The following is a 16345-nucleotide window of genomic DNA, read 5'->3' on the forward strand; positions in this document are numbered from 1 at the left end:
GTGAGATCCCATTTCAAAAAAAATTGTAGCGGTCTTGATACTCTTTAACTACAGCTGTATAAACCAGTCCTATTTCTAGACATCTGTGTTTCAAAGCATCAGATGAATGAAAAACAGGGAGAGTATTATTTGCCTTTTATATTCATTGTTAAAACTAACCAGTTTTTCCTAGTTGTTAAAACTAAGCAGTTTTTCTTAGTTGTTAAAACTAACAGTGTTCCTGAGCATGGAACATTACTAGTGAACCACTTAACTGAGAAGGAAATCCTGAAGAACAAATCCAGTACCAAGACCCACGCTTTAAATTGGTGAAGATTTATTTAATGTCTTATGGTACAAAATACACAAAAGACAAGCTCGAGAAACAATAACATTCTCCAGGAATTGTTCTACTGTGGCAGATAGTTGTGTTTAAGTACATGGTATTTATTTTCCCCTAGTTATCGGTATTTAATAAAGTGACCAAGGTTGCCGTTTTTTAAATTCTGCTCAAAATCCTACTTCTGCTACAGATCACGGAAGGAAGAGAAATCAAGTTTTGTCAGTAGTTAAGAGGGCGCAGCACCTAACGCTGTCTGCCTGCTAAATTCACACCGCTGCTGAGGGCGGCGGTCCAGGGCTGCTCCCCTTCCGCGGCCAGGGCGGCCCGGCCCGGCCCAGGCCGCGGGAGGACCCGGCGGGGCGCTGGTACGGTGGAGGCAGCCCAGACCGGCGTGCCCCCTGAGGGAGAAGCACAGTTTATCTCGCCCTGACCGGCTACCAACGCCTATCCGCCCGGCGCGGCTCTGCTGGCCTTTAAGGCCAGCAACTTCCCCGCTGCCGACCCGACCCGACCCGCACCGCCGCTCCCGCCACCCCGCCGGGAAACGTCCGCGTCTCGCGAGACGCCCCATCTCGCGAGACTCAGCCCTCCTCAGGGTTCCTCCGCGAAGCCTCGCGAGACCCCGGCCCCGCCCGCGCCGTGCCTTCCCCCGCTCTCGCGAGCGCTGCGCTCTTTCTCTTCCCTCGCGCACGCCGACAACATGGTGGGTGCCGCCGCCGGGGCTGCGCCGGGACGGGACGGGCTGGGCTTGAGGGGCCCCGCGGCCGCTGCCCCTCGCTCCCGCGGCGGGACGGAGCTGGGGAGCAGTGGTGGGGTGGAGGGGGAGTCGCTCCTCCGAGCCCGCGGCCCGCTCAGGGTGCGGTGGGGCCGCTCGGGCCTGCCCTCGGCGGGCCCGGTCCACCATGGCGCCCGGCTGCGCGGCCGGAGAGGGGAGCGCGGCCCCCGAGCGGCGGCGGCGCCGGGGGAGGGCGGGTGGTGGTCCTGCCTGTGGCTGCCCGGTCTGCTCACAGCTGCTCTCCCGTTCTCCCGCAGCCTTCCAGACTAAGGAAGACCCGGAAGCTGAGAGGACACGTTAGCCACGGCCACGGCCGCGTTGGTGAGTGGAGGGGCGGCCGCTGGGGGCTGAGGCCTCTCGGTCCGTGCGTGCCCGGCGGCAGCTCCCCGGAGCTGAGGGGTCTTGGTGGTCTTCTCGGGTCGCAGAAAGATACCGCTATGGGTGCGGGGTCCCTGTGCGTGGGCGATGCTCGCCCTGTGGGGGCAGAGGCCGCAGTGATGGGCTGAGCCGAAGTCTTGCGTATTTTTCTAGATTTTACTGGATTTGTAACCTCAGTAGCACTGAGGTGATAAGTTCTGGTTGTGTGATGAGTTAAGCTTATGGGGCAGTGCTGTGTCCGTTGTAACTCTTTGTCACCCCATTTGTGCTAGCAGTGGTGTCTTCTTGTACTCCTGTAAGCTAACCAGAGGCATGCAGTGGTTATTTTTTTTACTCCTGTAGGGTTATTTTTAGTTGGCTCATCTCACTGAATTGAGATGAATGCAGAAGGGGGGATAGAATCAGAATAATCAGCTTAAGTTGATACCGAACATACCTCTGAGGTCAAGTGATATGTGTCATATTCTTAGTGTAATAAACTTAAATTTTTCCTTTTAGGCAAACACAGGAAGCATCCTGGAGGGCGTGGTAATGCTGGTGGTTTGCACCATCACAGGATCAACTTTGATAAATAGTAAGCTAAGATTTTAAATATATGCTAGCAAAATGTATGTTCCTGCAGTAGAAACAACTAACTTTTATATGCGAATAAACAAAATTTCCTACAATTCTATGTATTTTTGCCTCTAACATGAAGTGTGGCATTATAGCTACAGTCAACTCGTGTCCCCATTTACCCTAAAATCAAAGACCGCTCTTAAACCGTGCGTCTCTTAAAGAGTTCAATACAGCATTCAGTAAACTTGACCAAACTTGCCTGTTTCAATGTGATCCTTCCTAAACAGTGCACACACAAAATGTTATGTAAATTCAAAAGTTTAAGTTAAATCCAAACTGCATCCTGTTTAGCTGCATATTGTAAAGGTAAGGCATGTTGTCTTGACCTTATTGCCGAGACTAGAGTCACATCTGGACACTGCCTGTTGTCCTGGTGTGCTAGAGTACTCGGACAGTAACCACTAATCTATATTCACTGGCTGTGACCGTTCTTGACTCAGTCAGTCACCAGGTTAGTGACAGTCCTCAGGCAGTGCAGCCCTCCCTGGGTTCACGAGTTGGGGTTGCCTCAGAAATACAGGGCTGGGCCGGCCTCACTCATGAGGGGGATTGTGTTGTGAGTTCAAGGGAGAACAAACACTTCCAGAGAATAATTTTCACTTCCTGTGATTTGGATACTAATGATTACTACAGTGAAATACTATGTGTATTAATAAAAGTAAAGGTATAATGTGAAATTTGATTACTTTGATCAAGTCATATGCTTGTTCCAGCATTGATTTGTAGCCCTACCTGTTTAGGATCATTAAAAATGTGATCTAACGAGGAATGTGTTTCTTCCACAGTCACCCTGGTTACTTTGGAAAAGTAGGCATGAGACACTATCACTTGAAGAGAAACCAAAAATTCTGTCCTACTGTCAATTTGGATAAATTATGGACGCTTGTCAGTGAACAGACAAGGCTCAATTATGCAAAAAACGAGGCTGGACTGGCCCCAGTCATTGATGTTGTGCGCTCAGTAAGTTTCTGCTCATATTCAAACTTGTAATTCGTGGTCATTTCATGGGCAGCTTAGCTTTGTGTATCCCAGTAGGAAACTGGTGAACTGCAGATAAGCTACAGGGCTTGAATATTTGTGAACTTCTCACAGATATGCCAACTTATCTTGGCATATAAGTAGTTACACAGTTACTTAGGCTGTTTGTTTTTTTCCGGTAAGAACGTTTTCCCATACTTGTGTGTGATTGTGGACAGGGACTTCCCTTATTTTGGAAGGTGATGAAAGATCACTTGTTCAAGACACTACTGAAAGCACGTATAGAAACACAGTTGAACTGTTCTCATTTATATAAAGTCACTTCTCTAATATCGAGACTAGAGTCACATCTTAACATGTTGGGTTGTCTTGGTGTGCTATAGTTCTCGGACATAAATGTCTGATCCATATTCACTGGCTGCGATATCTCATGTCTCAGCCAGCCACCGAATCAGCAACACTAACTTGTCTGCCATGGGGGTATGTTCTGTGTTCCAAATTATGATTCCTGCGTTGGCCAATTATGCCACTTCTTGTAACAAGCAATGATTTAATGGCTGTGGTATTAGTGGACCTGGTGCCATGACTGTTCTTTTAATGTAAGGGACATGAATGAAATGAGAGGATTCCATGGTAGAGAACAGCTACAGCTGCGAAAGTGTGCAAAAGTTTCAGTTGTACACTTAAGATGTGCTGAAAAGTCCTCTGCTCTGTTGAGAAGCACCAGGATGTCCTGCAGGTGAAGAGCGCTGACCATAAGTCACTGGGTAGTAGACAGTCTTGGAAGTGCAGCCAACTGCTCTCTCTCCTTCGGAAAAGTGGGAGAAGGTTGTTGACTTTACTAGATTTCACAGTGATTTCTGTATATGGAGTACGGGGAAAAAAAATCCTGCTTCTAAATTATAGGAAAAGTTCAGTTTACAGTTTCCACTTTTTCTCTGGAAAAAATGCAGCTCCACAAGGTCATGCAGGGTATTTTTCTTTCATTTATACTAAATTTATATTGGAAACAGGCAGTGAATGAAGTCACGGTGATCATGTTTTTTGTTTTAACTGGTGCATGTGAAGAGACAGGTCTGAATGTAGGATCCTGCAAAGCTAATTACAACAAACACTTAATGTTTTTTTTTAAATCTTTCTAGGGCTACTACAAAGTCTTGGGCAAGGGGAAGCTGCCCAAGCAGCCTGTAATTGTGAAAGCAAAGTTCTTCAGTAGAAGAGCAGAGGAGAAGATCAAAGAAGTTGGAGGTGCCTGTGTGCTTGTGGCATAAAAGCCTTTGTTTATTCAAATTTTTTGAATAAAGACAATGTGTAAAATGTCCTATTTATGGAAGTTTATGGTATTTTTTTGCCTGACTTGTCCAGACACTGTTTGCACTGAAGTCTTGTTTGCTTAGTTATTTCTGGCAGTTTTTGATTAGTGGTTTGACTGCTTCTTTCTGTCTTGAAATTGCCTGGCTACAGTGTCCAGCATTTGGCAGGTAGATACCTCATTGTTTGGTCTTTACGAGGTAGCAAAATAGAGGGGTTCTTCCTGTATTTGTGCAGCTCTTTCAATTAGTGATCCTCTTTACAGCTGTCTGTGAAAATGTGATTTCATGTTCAATCGATGGGGGTTTTTGTACACTAAAATGGCATCTAGCTGAAATCTGTGGGGAGACTGCCTTAGCCTTGGGGGATGACCAGCAAGAGCGTGGACAAAGAACTGCAATAGACCAACACAAAGTGGTAGTAGTATACCAAAAATTGCTGTGTGAAAGAGTCTTAGTGTGGGAAATTGCTGTCAGTAAGCTTTGTGATCGACAGGCTGCTTTTTGGTATAGCAAAACAGTTCTAGACCCACTGCCACTAAGGCGGGGTATTGGAGGGAATGAAGGGGAAGTCCCTGGGAATAGTGTGGGACAGTAGGGAAGAGCTGAAATGGTTTCTGCAGGCACTGAAGGTCTGCCTGGTACGCGGCTTTCTCACAAGTGACACCAGCTTCTGAGCAGAACGATGCTGTGCAGGGTGCCTCTTTGCAGCTAACGGCAACTGTGCCTCAACGTTTCTCTATCAGCATTATGCATAAAATAAGATGTATTTTGACTTTAGTTCAACAATATGGTTGAATTCTTTGCTGTTTCATAGTGGTGTTAATGAAAGGCCTTTCTAAACTACAACATTTGCGTTTGTCCCTCCAGTGCTTCAACTGCTGCTAAATGGATGACGGCTGCCTAGCTTCTGGTCAGTCGACGTACAGAATGCAGACCATTTTAATCCATGTGCTTTTTAGAAACGGCTGGTGTAGTACTGGGTACCAGCTGAAGTGTTTGCATCCTGTATTCCTCAGAACGTGAGGCTCATAGTCATCTATAGGATAAGGTATTTAAAAGATGGGTGGACATGGTGCTTAGCGACATGGGTTAGTGATGGTTTTTGTCAGAGTTAGGTTGATGGTTGGATTCGATGACCTGAAAGGTCCCAACCTAGACAATTCTGTGATTCATGGATAGTACAACACTACTTTTTTGCAATCTTTTGTGAAGTTAGGCTGACTTCTTGCACCACAGGACGAAATTGCTTCTGCACATGGTAATTCTGAATTTCACCAATTCATAACAATTGTAGCAGCAGCACGGTGTCCCTTTGGTAATTGTGGCAGACTAGGTGGACAGACAGGGTTAGGCTAAAAGCTTTTAAAACTTTAAATAAAAGCTTTTAAAAAGCTTTTATTGGACTGATAGATGGCAATTCCAACTTGGTGTGCTCTTAAGGGTTAGTAACAGCAGTAATGTACTGAAACTGTTGCTTAATGACAAAACTAATACAGTAACTGTTCATTAACTTTTGCAATCGATCCCCTCCTCAAGTAGGGTACGCAATTCTGAAGTTACCCTGCGTGGGACAGAAACGCTGCCAGCTACCTTCAACCTTCTTTACAGCTAATATAAAGCAATGGCACAGCTCTAGAACTGCACTATATGTATTTCCGATGTGTTTGGCTTAACATGACTACATAAAATATTCCTTGCTTAGTTATAACATCAAAATAGGACTTTAGTTGCTAATGCAAGGCTTGACTCTGCATGCCAAAGCAGCATCTTTATCGTGTGGTAAAAATCAAACAATTACTCAAAACTAGTGAGCTAGCTGTTAGTGTTAGACCAAAAGCATATAGATACTGTCACCTATTTTTTTTTTTTGCGTGTTCACTGCTAGAAGTCCTGAATTATTCCTAATAGTTGCAAATTACCTTCTAGTATGTGTGATATGCTCTTAGGTGATGAGCTCCTAACGTAGTGTTTGGCAATAATTAAGTTTAGAGGGCTTTTAGGGTAAAGCTGACATGCATTGCTTTGTTAAAATAGTTCAGCTTAGCTAGTGGTACTGCTAGTTGTGAAGAACTGTAACTTAAATGAACAGTTTCTAAAATACTGAGTAAAGAGTATGTGAACTTTATCTCATTGACTGCTGGGACAACTGTTTCCTAATATGTGATGGTATTTACCCACTGCCAAAGCTAAATCATTTCCAGGTAAGTTGTGTGGTGCTGCAAAACCAGGAACGTTGTTACTCCCTCATGTCAGTGGTCGCTGACCCTGTGCACACATGACAACAGGCAAGTGACGGTAGCTCACTGACATACGTAGTAGGTACCACTCTCAATTATTTGGTATTTTATGCCTTAGGTAATTTTTCCATGTTTTGTAGTCTTTTCAGTGCAAAACGTGCTTTGTGTGAAGCCTGCCAGCTCCACCAACTGATCTCCGCTCCACTAAAGACGGGCTTGGGTATTTTGTGTGGTGGTTGGGATTTTTGCATAGCTGAGCCTCGTCCATAACATACCTACGCTGCGGCTGTAATGGGACTTCTCCTTCCTTGGCGGCTGCCTGTGCCGACTCCCGAAATAAGCGTCTGGAGGAATAAACCGAACTTTGTTTTTGGGATTGAGCTGTTTATGCAGTTATGTTTCCCAAGAGCCCCTTTCCCAGCGGCAGGGCCGGGGCCGCTCCTGCCACGCCACCCAGCCGCCGGGTACGGCTGGCGCAACCGGCTCGGGCACCCGTCGGGCTCCGCAGCCAGCAGGGGCGGCTGCCGGCAGATTCCGTGCCGGGGCTGGCGGCCCTGGCTGCGGCCGGCCCTGCCGAGCACTGCGGGGAGCGGCGCCGGCCCGCCCGCCGCTCGCCATGGCAACGGCGGCACCGCGCAGAGGACGCTTCCGCTGACGTAGCGCCCGGCCTTAGTCCCGCCCCTCCAGCTGTCACTCACGGCGTTGGGCGCGAGGGGGCGGTGGCCGTTGGGCGCGCGGCCTCCCCTCACAGCCGGCGGCGCCGCGCTGCCTGAGGGCGGCGGGCGGTGTAGCGGGGCTGCGGGGGGGTGCCGGGGTCTGGGCTCTGCGCGCCGGAGGGGGCTCGGGCAGGCTCTGCTGCCCGCCCGCCGCTTCTTGGGTATTTCCGAGGTGTGGGGGGGGGGCTGAGTGACCGCAAACTGCGTTTAGCGTCTGAAGAACCTTCTATGAGGGTTGATAGGAAGCCCCCAGGGTGGCTGTCCACGGTGTCCGAATAAAGGATTTTCCTATATAAAAACAGGAGAAATAAGGAAGCTAAATGAAGACTAACTACCTTCTTAAATGTAAAATATCTTAATTTTTATTAGGTTGGTTGTTGGAGTTTTTTTGTTTGTTCATTTGGTGTATTTTGGTTGGTTTTGGTTTTTTTTTAAACTTCTAGATGTGCTTTGGTAGATGGGGATATTTTTATTCGATGTTTTCCAAGTTCTTGGCAACTTACAATACTACTAGTGAAGCAATTGCAGACGAAATGGGTAAAGTTGATGTTACAACATTTTAAAATGCTGTAGTGAGCCTCGTGTAGCAACATCCATGTTTAATGGAACTAAGAAGTTACCAAAAAATTATTTTATTAAATCTGAGAAAAAGGAACACAAGACATTGAAAGTCTTGCATAGAGAGTTTATCCCTGAAATACAGAAATGATAAAGTTACAGGAGTGTGTCATCACAGACTGCTCTTGTATGAAGTGTATTAATGCTCTACTGGAAGTCAGAGTCCCGTGATACCTGGATGCTTCGCTTCGGTTTGTGTTTGGGTGGCCATGTCCTTCCCGAGGCCGCGACTGGTGCTTTGCTCCTGGGGCAGCCGCCCAGCACAGTGCCTTCCCTTTGCCCTCATCTGGGCTGACACCCCAAAAGCCCAACGCTCTTCTTCCCCTTCCAGGTGTGACTCAGCCTGCCAGCTGCCCCCCCACTTCTCCCTGTCCTGCCTCGTTACCCTCACCACGCATCTCCAAACGCAATTAAGTTCATTTTCTTTGTCATCGCTGCTGCTTGGTTTGGTGTTTCCCATCAGCGTAGCCAAGTCACTGGTAATGTAGCTGCTTGGCTGCTGATTTGCATACCTGTCTCAGCAGGAAATCTTAAACGCTTTTTTTTTCTTTTTTTTTTTTTTTCCCTTTCCCCTCCTACCAAAAAACTTGTACGTAGTTTCATACATTATGCAAAAAGCATAAATTAAAATGTATGGTAAACCGCTTCTGCTCATGCAGCCACAGGTTTGGACTTTATGGTGATACAGCATTTCCCATTATTAGGCTTTGTTTGCACTGATTCTCTGTGCATGGATGCTTTGGTCCTGGGCTGTGGTTTCTCTGTCTAAACAATGTGGTAGTCTAAGACCTCAACTTCCTACTGCAGAAATTACATGTTTTTGTAGGTGCTGGTTTGTCTTCGCAACAGTTGTTGCAAGAAACAATAGAGATGGAGCGAGCTGAAAAGCTGTGCTGCTCTAATGACGTTTGCCTCTGACAGACGGTTGATGAAGATGCACTGTAAAAAATGAGCTCATGTAGTAAGCACTGATATGATGTTTATTAGTTAAGCCACAGGTATAATTACCACAGCTTGTTTCTAAAGGAACCTCTAGTTTTGAAATTAAAATCATAAGTTTTAGTGGTAGGTTTGAATTTGTCTAAGTGAATTCAGTAAAGTTGGTGGATATCTACGTGTTTTCATTTGTTCCCAGAATGGTTCTTGGGTATAAAATATGGTGCAGACTTTGGCATATGGTGCATTTTTTCTAAAATATTCTAAATAGCAATGACTTTACGATACAACACTTAAAAAAATTCCTGGTTGTGAATTTCTGAGACATTAATAATTTTTTTGCATTGTATACAAAAACCAAACCAAACAGACCTGCTTACTAACCTTTTCCACTGGAATCTGCCCAAGACAAAATCCCCCAAGAGAATGCATAGCCCTTAGATTACAGCTGCTGCTCTTCTGTGCTGGGGAGATCTGAAGATCATAGCTGCAAGTTATGTACTGCTGGTAGCAAGGCCACCATGCCAGGGCAATGGGCAGTTACATGGGTCTCTGGCCCCAGGAGCTTTGGTCAACTGGAATGGTGATTCCAGGGGAGAACAGACTCTTTGCTTTTCCTCCTCTGATGCCACTTGGAAAAGTTTCCCTTTCCAGGCTGTATCTGATCAACATCTCTCAAAATCTCAGAATCAAGGATGGAGCATGAACTGCAAAACTCTCAGTTTACCCTGGGGAGGTTGGGTTGGCAGGAGGAACACTGTCCTGCTTATGAGAAGTTCAGGTTTGGTCTGTAATTTGATCTGTGGTCATCCTGACAGTTGAAATTTGATTACTGCAAAATGCATTTTATTAAATTTCTATAAAGAAGATTGGCAGAAGATGCTGTACGTTTGTCAAGGCAGCTTTCTAACATGCGTTGCTGAAATGATGGACACATGATCAGTTGTGCTTGATTATTTGCTTTACCTGAAAACTATAAAATACTGAGGTGAAATTTTAAAAGCAGTCAGAGAATCGTCATTTTTATTGCACAGTTTCAGTGCGTCTAGCAGGAAATGTACAGCGTGTGACAATTCAGCCTGGTAACAGCTTTGTAAGTAGATCAATAGAACAGATTACTTCAGTTTTTACAGAAGTTGCAAGTACTATAGAGACATAGTGGGATCATGGTTTGTAAACCTTAAACCACACTTTCCTGCACAACAATCTGCAAAGATACTCTTTTTTTGTGAAGCAGGTATGTGATTTTCAGCTGCAAGGAACTTCCTCTTTCTTCCCGAGGACTAAATAAATATTGTTTCTGAGAACGTGCATCCTGCTGTTGCCTTCTAGTTTGCGCTTGAGTGATCAAGTGTTTTGTTAAGTGAAGGGGTTGTCATGAGCCATTTTGTGACTCTTCGTGTTTTTGATGTCAAACTTCATCCAACAGAAATGGAGACCCTGGATCTGCTGAGGAATTGTTTAGTGTGCAAATGGGACCTGCGGAGGAGAGACCCCAGAATGCTACCTTGCCTTCATTCCTTCTGTAAGGACTGTCTTCCAGATTTGATTCAAGGATATAGCTGTATTCCCACTGAGTATGAAGTTCTCTACGAAGGTAATATTTAAGAATCTCTGGCTTGTTGTCTTTGTATTACAGCATTATAAAAATAGATGGATTGAAAAGTACTTTTTGTAGCCTATTCCTTTACAGCACTACTTTAAAAGAATGAACTAGGAGACTCAAGATTTCTATCAGTAGAATTGGGAGCAAGCCTCCTTCATTGTGTTTTCATCCAACAGCAACGTTTTGAGGAGAAATGACACAGTAAGGCAACATTTAACATTTTCCAGAATGGGCTAAGTTTCAGTTACTAAGCATGACATTATGACTATTCGATTTGCTTAGCTTAATAAATGAATAAATGTTACAAGGTAGTTTCTAGGCTACATCTTTATCCAATCGTTTGGACATTTTAGATGTTTCTATGGTACTGCTTGTGGCGATAGTTTTCCTTCTCTCCCCTTCTTGTGCCACCTCCCCCTCCAACACCAACACAAAACCAGAAACATCCGGTTCTTTGTTCTTAACAGAGGTCATAGTAATTGTTATTAGAATATGTATATTGTGGTGTACTGAAACTCTTCCTTTTATCCCATTGTAAATGTGTTTTCTCTCTATCCGAACCCTTCTGACTGTAGGCTATACTGTAACTCACCCTAACAAGCCAAGTAAACTAGTGAGGATGAGATGCGTTTTGTGACTGTGGCTTTTAAAATCCTGAAGTTATTAGCACAGTTTTTGGTAGTGATGTTAATAGAAAATACATAACTTTTTTGGAATAAGACACGACTTAGATCACAGAATACAGTCATTTTAACTGAATGAGTCTTAATTGCCATGGGGAAGCATTCCAGACTCATTACTAATTTATAAGAAGAGCAAAGGCATGTAGATTACTTGTATTTTCACAGGCTTTGAACTTCAGATGAATAAGAGGCATCATTTATTATCTCTTCCATAACAGATTTTAGAACCATGTAGGAAGAGAAAATACCTTCCCTGAGGTGATGGTAATCTGAATTGACTAGATAACATAAATGAGACAAGTTCAGGTTTGAGAACAAATGGAAACAGTGTTAGGAGATCACAGTTGAAAGACCAGCAAAACACAAAAGATAAAGGGAGTAACTTAATGGCAAAGGAGAAAGGCTATTCATGCGTAGGGTACAGACAGAAAAACATATAAAGGTAGGAGAAGACAAAGAGAACAAAGCAGTCATTTCAAGTAAATGTTTCCTTAAAATTTTTAATGTCCAGTCATAGTGGGCTTAAAGTCTGGGGGATCGACTTTATAATAAGATGCTGTTGAAAACAACCGCTCCGTTACTTTTTATGTGTCCTCATTTGACATCTAAGCCATTCCTCTCTCCTCCTTGTTTCTGTTTGCCAAGCGGAAAAGTGAATTTATACCACTTGGTGATCTTGGATGAAGTGCAGCTAGAGGTTCTTATGAGTTGTTAAAATATTAGATATTTCTTCAAGCTTCTGACTGGATTGGGAATTATTTGTCTATAGCAAATTGGAAAAAATACTAGTTTATTTCTGTATTCTTGAAGTTTCTCTGTTTACTTCCTCATTCTGTTGTAGGTAGGGAACTTTTATGGAAAAGAGCAAGATTAGAGAAAAGAAATAATGAGTGGTGATGACCCAGTAAATAAAGTGAGACACCAGGTGCAGAGGCTCAGTTAATATATGAGCAAGGAGAGCAGGAAAACCAAAACATCTGTGTGTTGTATTTAACTGAATGACTGAAACTGCAACCATTACAGGTCAGCTAGGATAAATTTGTGAAATCTTTTGATGGCATGATGTTAAATGTTACTTGTCTTATCTGCCCCGATTGCTGAGTTATGGGCAGTACAATGCCAACTCAATTTTCAGTGTTATCTTTAAGTATATCATACGTAAGTGCCAAAGCTAAACTGTAAAGACAAGTGTTAGACCCTTTTAGCCGAGTAAACATGAAATACTGCCTGTAAGAAAGATGTGTTCCTTACTCACTATGAATTCTTTAAGCAAAATGTAAGAATGGAAAAAGTGAATGTATTTCTAAGTGAAGGCAATCTGCCATTTGCTACAAAAGCATACTTGAATTTGTGGTTTTTGGTATGCTTTACTATAAATGGTATTATACTAACATAAAGCTCTTTTGTAGTTTATTGTTGTTGTATTAAGATTGCTGAGAAGATGAAGGTAAGTGGTCCTGATATTTGATGGGGGTTGATGTTGGAAACTTTTATACTTGTATGTGTTTAAGATGATTCATGAATGAAAGCTCTGAGATAGAGTTCTTATGGAAAAGCTGCATACACATCAGAATTTATTCAAAGCTGTCAGAACTGAGAGTTTGGAAGTAATTTGAGTGGAAAAAGAAAATTATCTTGGCGAGTTTGGCTCCTACATATGCTTCTTATTTGAAGGGGACTTTAAGATTCTTAGTCTTTCTTTTCTTTTTCTGCAGACCAGTGTCACTTTCCTTTTTTTATTCCCTCTCTTCATGTCACAGAGAATACACATTCATTTCCTCTGCAGATCTGCACATTGTGTGCTTCCAGTCTGTTTAGCTCATGAGTTCATGAGAAAGAAGAATTTTATAGAGAGGGATTGTGTAAGAAAAAGAGGGAGAAAATTCCCCCATCTTCTGAGATGGAAATTTCTTAGATGAGGACTTTCCCAGGCTCCTGCCTATGTGAATTGCCACTCACAGGACAGAGTGAAAACATACAAAATTGGTTATTGTATGCTCTGTTTGCTTCTTGAGTCTGGCTCTTTCTCACTGAGTTCTCAATACATTCAAAAGCAGATTCATCCAGGTTCCTGTGCTTATCCCTCCTTTCTGATTTGGAGGTGGGTGCCATAATAAATTGCCCTTTATTTGCAAATCTTGCTCTCCAGGAGACGTTCAATAATTTAAGTTGCTTTAGTGCTTTAAATATGACCAACATATTAATTTCAAAAGCAGATAAATGAAGACCAGTGGAGGTGCACTGTTGTGAGAACTTCATGGTTTTGCAAGACTGTCTCAGCTCCAGGGTTGGTTTTGTGTTTTTTTTTGCTTTAAAAAAAATAAACAATCACAGGTAATCACTGCTCAATCACAGTTTAGACGCCTGAGTACAGGGCAGATGAAGAAAGATGTACAGGAACACCTTGCAGATTTCTGCTAACTAATATTAAGCCTTGGTATTATTTATATTTTGTGACTGAGCTGGGTAACTTGTCTAACCTGAAAATTACACTTTATATGTGTAAAATGTGATTAGTAGTTGCCCAGCTTTGTAAAATGCTTTGGGAAGTGGTAGATTTAATTGTATCCTGGTTTTGTATTGAACTTGTGTGTTGAGCTATTTTTTCTGAAATTCTATTTTAAAAATGTGCTTTGCCCTTTTGTGCTTCTCTAGGTTGGATAACACAAGTAATGGAAAATGACTGCATAATTTCTATCTACACTCTGTGCATAAGTCAAAAACTGTCCACACTTGAGTTATGGTAGCTTCCCACATGCAAGAGAGGGTCTGAGATCCCCACTTAAATGCCAAGAAATGCAACAGGGTTATGTATTAGAGAAATGCAAATTGATCAGATAAAACTAAGAGAAAACAGACTATTAGAGAGAACAGATGTGAGTTCAACTGTTGACAGATGTCCACTTGCTGCTCTTTATTATTTTCAGCTGAAAATATATGTTTTTCTTTAGCTTGTAAGGTAAGTGTTATATATAACCGTGGATTCCTAATTGTGAATGCTTGTTAGCGAGGCACACCTTAAAACTCAGCCAAGCGTTGGTCACACTTGCATTTAATGTGTTCAGAGATATCTTCAAGGGTGTTTATTTCAAGAAAAAGGTTGAGCTCTAGGACTCCTTTGGCTCTAGGCTTATTTTCAGTATGATGTTTTAGCATAAGAAGTGTGGTGTACTGGCTTAAGGAGACTCCAGATATCAGCACACAGTGTTGTACTGTACTTATTGTTGTACAACACAGTGTTGTACTTAGTACTTATCTTGTACTAAGTCTGTATGTAAAAATAAATAAATAAAAATGCACATCTACAGAGTTCTTTAAACCGTATTTAGGCTTACAGTGCAGTATGGTTTGTCCGCCTTGGTGTAACAGCTGTTATATCTCCAGGACCCAAATGACCTTGTTTTGATGCAATCATATAAGGCAAGTGATGCAATACATCACATCTATTAATTCTGAAGGAGAATACCCATTTGCTTTAATTAGATCCACTTAACACCAAATACATGGTTTATTTCTAAAAAGGGAAGTAGAAAGGTAGTACCAAAGAGGGAAACTGTTCATAATATATGTATTTAATCATCTTAAAATGGATTTAAAGTAACTCAGCCCTTCTCACTCTGTTCATCTGCCAGATCCAAAAGGCAAGTGAAACAATGAGGGTTTAGTTATATAAATATGAAGCTGTAGCGTGGGAGGTTGTCTTCAGAACTGTTTCCTATAACCTATAATTGGGTCTCTGAGGAAGTGTAAATTATGCCTGCAGCTTGAGCTGTAGCTAATGCTCTCTGAGAATAATTATTCTGATGGCTGTTGGAGGCAAAAGAGCGGAGGAATAGGTGCAACATGTGGACAGCATGTATAAATGTGGTGTGTATGATAGCTCCACTGTTTGTTTCTTTATGCTAATCAATTCTCATGATAATAATAGGTTAATTATCTGCATTGATTTATTTCTGAGACAACGAGCTTGAGGGTTCTTTATGTTTAAACCTGACCAGACTGGAAGACCTTGAAACAAAACGGCGAGCTGTGGCTTTTGATGTTCAAAAGGTCTTTGTACTCAGTTTCCTTATATGTTGCAGAGGTTACAGTCGGCACTTTCAGAGATGATTGCTGCAAATTATCCACAGCTCTGTCACTTACAAATTAGATTGCTACAATATAGGTGTAGTGGAAACTTGAGGGCACTCAGAAATTTCAGTTCGTTCTTTATTTGTGCTTTTCAAAGGAATGCCCTGTAACGAGGGTTGCTACCTTCATGTCTACTTACTATTCCCTGGGTCCAATGCAACGTGGCAACTTTTATTAACAGAAATGAAAGTGCTGTGGGATGTGAGAGACCTGACAGTGAGGAACTATGGCTTGAACAGTATGTGGCAGAACCTTCTTGTTTTCCTGAAAGCTGATTTTGAATATCCCAGGTGTAGTTCTGGAGTCTCCAGATGGGTGACTTGTCTATCTAGTTACTATTGCTGATGGGAGTGTGAAAGTGGCAATAAACACGTGGCTTATGAAAAAGGGCTGCCAACAAGTTCAGCAAAGTGCTGCTGAAGCTTTTCAGAGCTCAGAGATGTGTGTATATAAACATAACACACACACAGAGGTACGTCTGTGGATGTCGCTTTCTAATGCTGGTGGCTTTTGTGGTGGTGTTCAGGTGTGTTATCCTACTATGGATGGTAGTTAAAGGAGTAGTGGAGCCCTGGAAGGATGTAGGTGCAGGACTATTACTCCACATCCCTCATGTGATGAAATGTCATGGGAGTCTGTTCGGTACAATTTGGTCTTCAGTGATTCTTCAGTACTAGCTGATAACTCAAAATACATTGAGAATAGCTTATATGTGGTTTATCCTGCATATAATTCTGAAATAAGGTTATATTCTGTATATCGCAATGAAACGGCTTAAATCCAACTTTAGGATCATTGCTAGCCTTCCATTGCTAGACAACAATTCATAGTTGTCTCTTTAGCAATGAAATGTGATGTCATAAATAATGAGTTCAAGTGATAAACAGCAGGAGGTAATGAATAATAATGAATAGTGGACTTCATTTGGGCATCACGATTGCACCATAGTTGAATTTGGCTCCTGATCTCCTAATATGTAAACTGTTGTTTGAATCCCGTAATTCCATGTTGAATTGCTGTTTAGATCCAGAAAT

The 16345-nt window shown here is 42.7% G+C and overlaps 2 protein-coding genes and 2 non-coding genes across 7 annotated transcripts in view; all 4 read left to right on the forward strand.

The window, feature by feature from the left end:
- Window positions 1–760: 760 nt before the first annotated feature.
- RPL27A (ribosomal protein L27a) lies at window positions 761–4395 on the forward strand. Its single transcript, XM_054200692.1, has 5 exons — window positions 761–1025; window positions 1355–1418; window positions 1974–2049; window positions 2879–3053; window positions 4214–4395. Exons 1-5 carry the CDS (start codon window positions 1023–1025, stop codon window positions 4340–4342), a joined length of 447 nt encoding a protein of 148 aa, XP_054056667.1. The 5' UTR covers window positions 761–1022; the 3' UTR covers window positions 4343–4395.
- Window positions 2426–2557, forward strand: LOC128909707 (small nucleolar RNA SNORA3/SNORA45 family). Its single transcript, XR_008466482.1, has one exon. It is a non-coding gene; the product is annotated as a small nucleolar RNA SNORA3/SNORA45 family (small nucleolar RNA).
- LOC128909691 (small nucleolar RNA SNORA3/SNORA45 family) lies at window positions 3403–3534 on the forward strand. The gene has a single exon (XR_008466466.1). It is a non-coding gene; the product is annotated as a small nucleolar RNA SNORA3/SNORA45 family (small nucleolar RNA).
- A 5673-nt stretch (window positions 4396–10068) lies between the features above and the next one.
- The window catches only part of TRIM66 (tripartite motif containing 66), a 59239-nt gene continuing 52962 nt past the window's right edge, over window positions 10069–16345 (forward strand). For 3 of the 4 annotated variants that reach the window (XM_054200543.1, XM_054200542.1, XM_054200544.1), the window contains exon 1: window positions 10205–10488. In XM_054200543.1, the coding sequence (XP_054056518.1) occupies window positions 10269–10488 (220 nt within the window). In that variant the 5' untranslated portion in view covers window positions 10205–10268. Of the gene's footprint in view, window positions 10129–10204; window positions 10489–16345 lie in introns of those variants that run through there. The other variant, XM_054200545.1, reaches the window with a different exon arrangement.

Source organism: Rissa tridactyla, chromosome 4, assembly GCF_028500815.1.
Source record: "Rissa tridactyla isolate bRisTri1 chromosome 4, bRisTri1.patW.cur.20221130, whole genome shotgun sequence".
In the NCBI taxonomy this organism is placed as follows: domain Eukaryota; kingdom Metazoa; phylum Chordata; class Aves; order Charadriiformes; family Laridae; genus Rissa; species Rissa tridactyla.